A 10,037-nucleotide genomic window follows, 5' to 3' on the forward strand; every position below is an offset into this window, starting at 1 on the left:
TGGGCCACTGCAGCTTCGGGTCCCCCATGCCCGGGCCGGACGCCTCAGCCAGAGGCATCCTGCAGGGGCAGGGGCGGAGCCCGAGTGATCGCAGCGCCCCCGCTGCCACTGTGGGTCCCCGCTGCCCGGGCCGGATGCCTAGGCCAGAGGCGTTAGGCCTGGGCAGGGGTGGAGCCTGCAACCGTGGGGAGCTGGGGGTCCCCTGCCCAGGCCTGACACCTCTGCTGGAGGCCTCAGGCCTGGTCAAGGGGCCGATCCAGTGATTGGCGATCGGAGGGGGACTGAGGGCTCCCAGTATGTGAGAGGGGGCAGGCTGGGCTGAGGGACACTCCCCCCCCCCACGCCCCACACCCAGTGCACAAATTTCGTGCAATGGGCCCCTAGTTATGTATAACAAGATATTGTAAAAATTAAGTTATGAAATTTTTATTAAAACATTACTTATATACCATTATATCGGCTGGGCCACAAAAATATTCGTTGTGGGTCACGGACCACAAGTTTGACCTGCTTGGCTTAGAGAGTATAAATGGTGATGGAAAAAATGAAATAAATTAAAAGGGTCAATTTGTACATTTTTTTGATTAATGTATGATGCAACTAAAATCCATTGGAAAAAAAAAGAATTTATAATATAACCAAGAGGATTAAATATGGTCATGTTTTCAATGTCTCCCATATTAAGTGTTCCATTCACCTACTTCCAGAAAGTGCCCAAAATTCTCTTCATTCATTCATTTATCTATTCAAATCTATAAGAAATTTTTCAGTGCCTAACGAGTTGCCTGTTACAGAGCAGGTGCTAGATGTATATTACTGGAGTTGAAGTTATTTTTTATCCTAAGGCACATGGTATTTCTGAACATAACACAATATGACATTTAGGTTTGTGTCATGTAAGTGGAGAGGATCACAAAACAATGATTATGTTTTTGAGGGGAGGAGAGGAGCATGAGTCCTTACCTGGAGTGTTGTCTCCACACCAATCTTCACAGGTGTCCCCAGAGATAAATGAGAATGGAAGACTTCCCCATGATGCAATTACCTTTCAATGCAGGCAGTTCAACAGGATCTAACAGAGTGCATTCCAGAAATTGCTGAGCTGAGGCTTGTAAGGTGGACAGTGCACAAAGCAAAATCTTCTGGTGTCAGCTTTCATGAAATCCAGCTCTTCTCTGGGTTCAGGGTGAAGGAGCTGGCTCTGCAAGGTTCAGAGGCTGTCTGTCAGCAACTCTGCCCTGGGGAGAGTGAGGCTGCCTGAGCATGGGCAACAAAGTAGAGCTGTATTTCCACCTCAGAGCATAGCTGGTGTTCAGGCCGTTTTGGGGCACTCTGTCTGTGGTCTTTGCTTGCTGCTACCTCAGCACATCTACAACTAGATCAGGGCCAGCCGGTCAACCTCTTGCAGTCCCCCCCTCCAGCTGGCAGACCCTGATCACCCCCCCTCTCCCCATGCATGAATTAGTGCACTGGGCCTCTACTATCCATTATAGAAAAGAATGCTAACTTAATTTTTTTTTCTATTTCCTACTGCAGGTCATTTTACTGTTTTCTAATTTTTAGTTTAACAGTGTGTTATTCACAGAACGTTAATTTGCAAAAATCTTTGCAAATATACCTATTATTACAAAATTTTGAAGTGGGATTTCTGGGTCAAATGTCAGTGGCTGTTTAAAGACTTTTTTCTTTATACATATTTCCAAATTACTTTTCAGGAAGGTTAAACGAGCTCCTGCCTATTTAGTAAGTAGAGACAAAGCAAAATGTTTGATGGCTAAAGTCCAAGAACATCATCCATTGGGCAGTATATTTAGACTTTTCTGCAGGCATTTGTTGAAACATGGGGCCATCGAGAAGAACATCAGGCCCTAGCTGGTTTGGATCAGTGGATAGAGCATCAGACTGCAGACTGAAGGGTCCCAGGTTCAATTCTGGTCAAGGGCACATGCTTGGGTTGCAGGCTCTATCCCCAGTAGGGGGCATGCAGGAGACAGCCAATCAATGATTCTCATCATTGATGTTTCTATCTCTCTCTCCCTCTCCCTTCCTCTCTGAAATCAATAAAAATATATTTTTTAAAAAGAAGAAGAAAAACATTGAAGAAGCTAAGAATGACCCTCTATAGTCTGGAAGGGGCCCTGTGGTTGTGGGCAGAGGGAAAAAGGAATTGCCTGACAGGACCTCAGGCTGACACATGATGACTCAGCAGATGATATGGAAAGATGCCAAAGGCCAGGACCAATAGATTAATGAACATTTCAATGACTAAAGACCACAGCTGACCCTGTGCTTTCCTACCCTTGCCATGAAACATTTATGCCAGACTAAGGACAAAGAGGAAGAGGCAAACTTTGATTTTACTAAGTTTCTATAATATCATTAAATTTCTGCCATTAGCAAGGACTCAATATAAATATTAAATGCAGTTTTTTAAAAAATAAAGAGCTTAAATCTTTTTAACATTGGAGTTAGAGACCAGTGAAATTCATATACATTCAATTAAAAAGAACTGAGATCACTCTTGGTTTCTCTGCACATGATAGTATCCCTAAGCCAAGATCTAATACTGAGGCTTGCTTTGCTCAGTTGAGTTGGGCTAAGAGTAGTGTCAAGAGTTTCTTCCAAAAAGATGAGATCCACTTAACACAAGGAGAATGATTCAAACGCCAGAGGTCTGCACTATAGAGCATGAAAGAAAAACATTTAATCCGAAAAACTTTCAAAGAAGCCACTCAAGCTAAAAATGTCTTAGTCTACAGAGCATCAAACTTATTTACTCCCTCCTGCTCCAAAAAAAAATAAAAGGTTCATATCTGTAGGATGTGTTAATTCATTATATAGGATTGCTAATTGAAGGTAGTTAAGTATTAATATAGACAAACGAGACAAATATTAGGTGATGCCTACCAAAACAGATGATTTTAGTTTTAGCTGAGTCAGTGACCTTTGGTAACTAGTGCTTTTTCACAGGCCATAAATTGTGGAAATTATGAGCCTAATGTTGATACTAGTATGTTCTTATTTATCATTATAAAATTGTATAGGGTTTGTAGTAATGTCCCCTATTTCATTCTTAATGTAGGTAATTTGTCTTCTTTTCTTTATTTCTTAGTCAGTTTAGTGATTAATCTTTTCAAAGAACCAGTTTTTTTGGAGGCGTTGATTTTCTTAACTGTTTTTCTCCCCTCAAATTCATTGGTTACTGCTCTTATCATTTATACTTTCCTTAATTCTGTTTGCATTAGGGTTTATTTACTTCTCTTTTGCTAGTTTTTAAGGAGAAAACTTAAAGCATTGATTTGAGACCATTATTCTTTTCCTACAGGCTTGGCGCACAAAATTCTTACATGGGTAAGGTCCCTAGGCCTGGCCAGCAATCAGGGCCGATTGGGGCCTTCCAGCTGCTTGCCAGGGCCTTCACCTTTCCGCAATTTACTTTAACTCTTCCCTGCCTTGGTTTTCTCTTCTATAAATGACAATGACTATAGCAACTGCCCCATAGAGTAGTTGAACAATTAAATAAATCAATACATGTAAGGTTCTTAGAACAGTGCTGGGGACATAGTAAGCACTCAATTAATTATTATAATTATTAGTATCCTGTTTATTATTATCATTAGTAGAAGCAACAGTTTCCACACTGTCATCCAAAATGTCTATTGAGTGTCTCCATGCAATCTGCTCATGGTAAATGAGACATTTAATTTTACATCTAAAGAGTGCCTGGCATGGAGTAGTAATCAGTATGTGTCAACCATTTTTATTATTGCTATCACTTTAACTTAAATAAAGCATATCTTTTCTTTATTTTCTTAAATAAAGCATATCTTTTCTAGAGCTGAAAAATGAAAATAACTAAAAGAATCCTTATATAGAAGACAAACAAATGCTGTAGTAAAACATTTCCCAGACTCAACTATGTGTTAAAGCCATCTGAAAAATATTTAAAATTATTTAATTCTGCTCCTAGTATTTTGGTATTTAGAACATCTTATGGAAATAAGAGATCTAAATTATATATTTAATTTTTTCAGACTATTTTTATTGTTGTTGTTCAACTTAATTGAGATATAATTTACATACAATAACATTTACCAATTTTAAGTGGACACTTGATGAGTTTTAAAAAAATGTACATATTTATGTAACTAGTACCATAATAATAATAGTCAATTTGAATACCCCAGAGTTTACTAATGTCCCTTGCAATCCATATTTCTCTTATTCCCAGCTCCTAACAATCATTAATTATTTAGTATGACTCTTTTTGAGTCTATTCTTTCACTAGTAAAATGCCTTTGAGAATAGTTCAAATTGTTATCTATATTAACAGTTCATTTATGTATATTGCTGAATAGTATTCCATTGCAAGGATCTACCAAAATTTGCTTATCTGGTCACCTGTTAAAATATATTTGTGTAGTTTCTCGTATTTAATGATTATAACTAAAGGTGCTGTGAACATTCATGTACAAATATTTGAACATACGTTTTTGTTCCTCCTAGGTAAATGCATAGAAGTGCATGTGCACAGTCACACGTATGTTGAGCTTCATAAGAAACTGCCAAAGTGTTTTCCTAAAGTGGCTGCACTAGGTTATGTTCCTATAGCAGTGGAGGGGCTTTCCATGTGCTCCACATCCCCTCCAACACTTCTCTCATGCAGCCCTATGCAGAATCATTACATAGCAGTTAAAATCTTCAACAGTACCCTTCAAATAATTAAAGCAAAAAGACTTGTAGAGCTAACTCTCAAAGCTAGCCAAAAGGCTGAGGTCAAAGCGTATTTCAGTAGATGCAATTCTCTGGATGATGCATTCCTGAAATGGCTCACTGCAAGAAACCAGCCTTCCCCCATCTGATTTAAGACACATGGTTGTCCTCCTTGTTCACCTCTAATAAAGCCAGATGCTGATGCTCCAAATTCCCAGTGTTTGTCTCGTGAATGATTAGCTAACTGTGAATCCCCACTGACATTTCAGAACAAACTGCTTGTTAACCAAACTTGAGTTCAGTTTCTCTCCTTCCCCTGGAATGAGTCAGCATATAACCCCATTCTTAGTCTCTACCAAGAAGAGGCTGAACTCTGGGCAAAACATTCTCTGAGCTGTATGCATCCTGCTTCTCTTGCATTCCTCCCTTCCTTTCAGGCTTCTCTCTAGCACTGTTTAGACTAACCTCTAAATGTGAGAACCACACCAGAGACCCCAGATAGTCAAGGCCTTGTTGTTAGTATGCCAGAATGGCCAAGGCCACTCTGAACATGGGAATCTTAATCAAAATGTTCAAACCTAAGATACCATAAGCAGGTGCAAGGCCACAGTGATCTCATGGTATACTGTGAACGCATGCCTTTCTATAGCCCAAATGATTGATGTCATTGTTGGCTAAAGGCCTCTTTTGTTTAAATGGTATAATACATGGTAATGACCAGCTAGAGTGTGCCAGAGAAGCTGAGGTAGGCACAGACTGTTGTAGCTACTATGTAAGGCTGGAGAGGTTGGAGAAGCTATTGAGGCAGAGAGCTCAGGTGCTACTACTATGTGAAGTGGTAAATGTAGGGGCAGCGTGTGGCTGCTCAGATAATAGCTGTGGGCACAGAAGAGGATAGTGCTTTTGTAGGAAAGATGTATTTGGTTTATCAGCTGATGTGTGGAGACCTATATGGAACATTGCTGTAAAGAACTGTTTTGTCTGATGGCTATATGGCCACTAGCTCCTGCAATAAAGACTCATTCTTATACACCCACAACTTCTCATGGCTTCTCCATCTAAGTCCTGGTGTTCCAGAAGGCCTAGCTCCTGGCAGAGGGGCTTGGACCCAACAGTTAGTGCAATGGGCAGGATTTGAGAAGGAACCTGCCCTGCAGAATTCAGAAGAGTATATGGACTCAGAGCAGCAGTGCTCTGGCAGAGCTCTAGCTGTTTCTGACACCTCATAAATAGTTAGCTTGACTGTTCAATGCCACCAATCCACCAGAACAAAGTTCTGATGTGTTAGCAAAGTGTTAGTGGACTTAACCAAACTTAAACTTCTATCCTCTGCTTAGAACTGAACTTTGACCCACATTTGGCCTGGGCTGAAATTGGCAGTGGGAAGACCCATGTACCTGGCTTAATCCTCTTTACAAAAGAACAGCCATTTCTGCTTGACCTTTCAGATGGTCTGGGGTTCTCCATGTTGAAATAGTTCCCCCTCCCTATCATAACAGCCCCCTTTCCTTTCTCCTCTTGCAATAATCCTTTCAAATAAATTCTCTCCTTACCTGAGGGTGGAGTTGTTTTCTATTTAGCAATACTTTGGTGCACCTTCATTATAAGTAAATAGACTTTGTGACTAGCTTGGACCTAGGGATGACCTTCGGTGCCCCTACCGTTGTGGAGCCCCTCTCCAATCTTGCCCCATGGGGATTGCCATGGAATCTGTGGTCTTAACCACTGAGAATCTGATTGTGATAGAGTAGTGGGCAGGGATTGCAATAGGTATCACTGGGATCTGGGCAGTCTGAGTTCCTGTCTACAGGGCTCAAGTAGTAGCATTTTGCTCGTGTGCAGAGCCAAGACAAGAAGCTATCTGACAGGGGAACTCAGAGAGGCACAGGTTGGTCTGATTTGAGTTATCAAGGAGCAATATAGCCATAGAGGCTGGTTTGCCATGCCCCACCCCGATCCCAGCCCAGTCAGGGGGGTGAAAACACTTCATCAAAGAGATATTTGTACCCCACCTGCATAGTAGTATTATTTACAATAGCCAAGACGAGAAGCAACCTAAGTGTTTATCAGTTAGTGAATGGCTACAGAAGTTGTGGCATATATCTCTTTATACAGGAGCTGGGAAAAGTAGGTTTATAGTTGTGCGTATGTGAAGCAGAGTTTATTCTTAATTATTATTTATTAATTATTGTATTTATTTGTGTAACAACTGTAAACCTACTTTTACCCTCCCCTGCCTTCCCTTAATGGAAAGCAGAGGGTATTATGGAGCAGTCACTAATGCTGACTAAGAAATTCCAGACTGATTGGTTAGAAGTTCCACTCCTGGGAGAGGTGGGAAGTGCAATCCAGGCATTAAGGGTTGAGTGACTCCTTTTGGGACCTGTTGTTTTTCATGCATATAAATGAAACATTTTGGTTTTGCTTAGAATACTCAAGTTGATCATTGTTCCTTGAACCTAAATAGTATTAATCTAACAATTTGGTACATTTTTAGCCACAGTTAGTGTTTTGGAGCCTGGTCCTCTTCTTTTAATAATTATTAGCTAGGGTCAAGAGGTTAAAGGCAAGGAAAGCAATTTCCATGCATCATTTACCATGTGTTTCCTGAAAGAATAAGACTTGAGTTATTTTCTAGGTTTTGTATTATCTGGGATTAGGGACACTAGAAGGAATTCCAAAAAGGTCTATAAAAACTTCATATACCTGAGTTCACTATCTGGTGTTGGAACTCCTCTAAGAGAAGCTATTAAGCTAACCCAAACCTTGCAGGCATTGGAGTAAGTACCTGAGCCTTGTTCAATTCCATTTGTAGGGCAACGTTGATTGGCTAAAGGATTATAAACTAAGCCTGCTGACTACCTGGGGAGGATACAGGGAAAGAATTACATGATGGTTCATAATCAACAAGAGAATGCTGTTTTCCAGAATCTAATATTGCTCTAAGGTAATTATTCCAGACACAAACAAGAAGAAGGTTTAATAAACAGTTTTAATCTTCTAAGCTATACAGTGGTATGCACTTCATTTAGGCTATTTCCTTTAAAACTGAATTCCACAAAATAAAATAAAACTATCATTCTTTCTAATTCCATATAAGGAAACTAAGACAATGATCAGGAACACATACTTTAGCTCATTTGTCAGTATTTATTGAACCTTTCCAATTTCTCACAGGTTATATCCAAGAGGTTAAAAGTACTAGGTTGGAAACCATACAAATGAATTTAGTTCCTAGATTGGCACTTACTAGCTGGGTGGCCTTAGACAAGAGATGTAACACTCTCTGGTGTGGTTTTCTCTTCTCTAACAACCATTCCTATCTCTCAGGGCAGTTGTGAGCATTAAATGAATTAAAATGTATAAAGTACTTATAATACTGCAAGTAACCTATTAAGTACTTTCTAGATATAAGCTATTATCATGTGGCCATGTATCTCTTGTTTCCTTGTGTCTCTGTGTTTTCTTTGGTACTGTCTTAAATCAGGGGTTTTTACTGTTATTATAGAGCCAAGATGTGTCATTGTTGCCAGAAGGACCACATCCTGGAATGTAAATTAGGGCTGGGAATGGAGGTCCAGAGTTTAACTGAGTTCCTAAGTTGCTACCTCATTGTATAGGCAGGGTGGCCAGAAGCCCATGGCTACTCAGAGAATGATCATGGCATCACAGGGCTGTTGTTATATGTTGGCTATGTCATCCTTTATCAGCCCAGGGGGCACCTATTTTCAAGCACCAAGGGCATTTTAAAGATTACAACGTTGATTCTGTTTCACTAAATTTAAGTAAACATTACCTATGGTAACTTCATCTAAAAATCCCTTACGTAAATGTGACCTGAACACCAGTGTTACATATGACATTGACCCCTAAATCATAGTACATCATATTTTAGATAGACACAGGGCCCAAACTAGAGTGAGTTCTCTCTCTTTCATGAATCTGGACCTAGAATATAGAAATTCTAGTCAGGAGCAACATCAGAGGAATGGCAGTGTGAGAGAGCCCCTCGGCCTCTCTCCTTGAAGTTTCAACAATTTGAACAGTTAAAACTCCAAAAAAAATTCCCTGCTCAACACCCAAACATTCCTGAGAGATCTGAGCATTGAAATATATAAAAGTGGGCAAGTGGTACCAAAATGGGGAGATGAGAAGGGAAAAGAGCTGAGATGAGCCATGGATGCAGCCCTGCAACCAGTAGCTCATATTAGGGCTCAGCCTGGAGAGGGGAGGAGTTTGGTTGTGGCTGAAGATCTCTTCAGCTGGGGTGTGCAAGGAGTTAAATGAAATTGAGGCTGCTAACTTATCAGAAAAAGAATTCAGAGTAATGGTTATAAGGATGCTCAAACGGCTGGATGACAAATACACACAAATGAATGAGAATTATAAGGAGCTGAATGAGAATGTCACCAACATGAAAAGGATCCCAAAGGAAATGAAGAATGACATAGCTGCAATAAAGAACACAATGGAAGGCTTAAACAGCAGACTAGAAGAGGCTGAGGACCGCATCAGTGAATTAGAAGACAAGGTAGGAAAAAACACACAAACACATGAGCAACTGAAAAAAAAAATAAAACTTAAAAAGCAAGAGGAGAGCTTAAGGGAGCTTTGGGACAACGCAAAACAAAACAACATTCACTTAATAGGGGTACCAGAAGGAGAGGAAGAGAAGCAAAGAATAGAAAACCTGTTTGAAGAAATAATGACAGAAAGCTTCCCTGATATTGGCAAGAAAAAAACGACACAAGTCCAAGAAGCACATAGAGTGCTAAACAAGATGAACCTCAAAAGACCAACACCAAGACACATCATAATTAAATTGGCAAACACCAGCAACAAAGTAAGAATCTTAAAGGCTGCCAGAGAGAGACAGAAAGTTACCTACAAGGGATCTCCAATTAGAATATCAGCTGACTTCTCAACAGAAACACACCAGGCAAAAAGGGAATGGAATGAAATATACAAAGTGATGCAAAGCAAGGGAATGAATCCAAGAATACTATACTCAGCAAGGCTATCATTCAAAATTGAAGGTGGAATCAGGAGCTTCACAGACAAAAAAGGGCTAAGAGAGTTTATTACCACCAAACCAGCAATGCAAGAAATGCTAAAGGGACTGCTGTAAAAAGAAGAAACAGAAAGACAAGAAGAAACACATGGTTTCTTCTGCCTGTAATGCTAAACATTAAGAATAAAAATGACCACAAACGAGTTCTTTTCAATAATAACATTAAATGTAAATGGATTAAATGTTCCAATCAAAAGACACAGGGTAGCTGAATGGATAAGAAAACATGACACCTACATTTGCTGTTTGCAAG

At 40.0% G+C, this 10,037-nt stretch overlaps 2 protein-coding genes across 6 annotated transcripts in view; both read right to left on the reverse strand.

Annotated features, from left to right (window-relative positions):
* The window catches only part of LOC102769546 (glycine N-acyltransferase), a 41,086-nt gene extending 40,062 nt beyond the window's left edge, over positions 1-1,024 (reverse strand). The window contains exon 1 of the mRNA XM_006772103.2: positions 964-1,024. The gene's annotated coding sequence lies outside the window, so the exon portion shown is untranslated. The remainder of the gene's footprint in view (positions 1-963) is intronic.
* Positions 1-1,121, reverse strand: part of LOC102768664 (glycine N-phenylacetyltransferase-like) — a 21,172-nt gene extending 20,051 nt beyond the window's left edge. Inside the window, exons 1-2 of one of the 5 annotated variants that reach the window (XM_006772096.2) lie at positions 964-1,045; positions 698-752 (exon numbers count right to left, since the gene is read on the reverse strand). In XM_006772096.2, coding sequence (XP_006772159.1) covers positions 698-734 — 37 coding nt within the window. In that variant the 5' untranslated portion in view covers positions 735-752; positions 964-1,045. Of the gene's footprint in view, positions 1-697; positions 753-963 lie in introns of those variants that run through there. The other 4 variants (XM_015569368.1, XM_006772097.2, XM_006772098.2 and 1 more) reach the window with 4 other exon arrangements.
* Positions 1,122-10,037: the final 8,916 nt, after the last annotated feature.

This window comes from Myotis davidii, unplaced genomic scaffold, assembly GCF_000327345.1.
Source record: "Myotis davidii unplaced genomic scaffold, ASM32734v1 scaffold1286, whole genome shotgun sequence".
NCBI classification, from domain to species: domain Eukaryota; kingdom Metazoa; phylum Chordata; class Mammalia; order Chiroptera; family Vespertilionidae; genus Myotis; species Myotis davidii.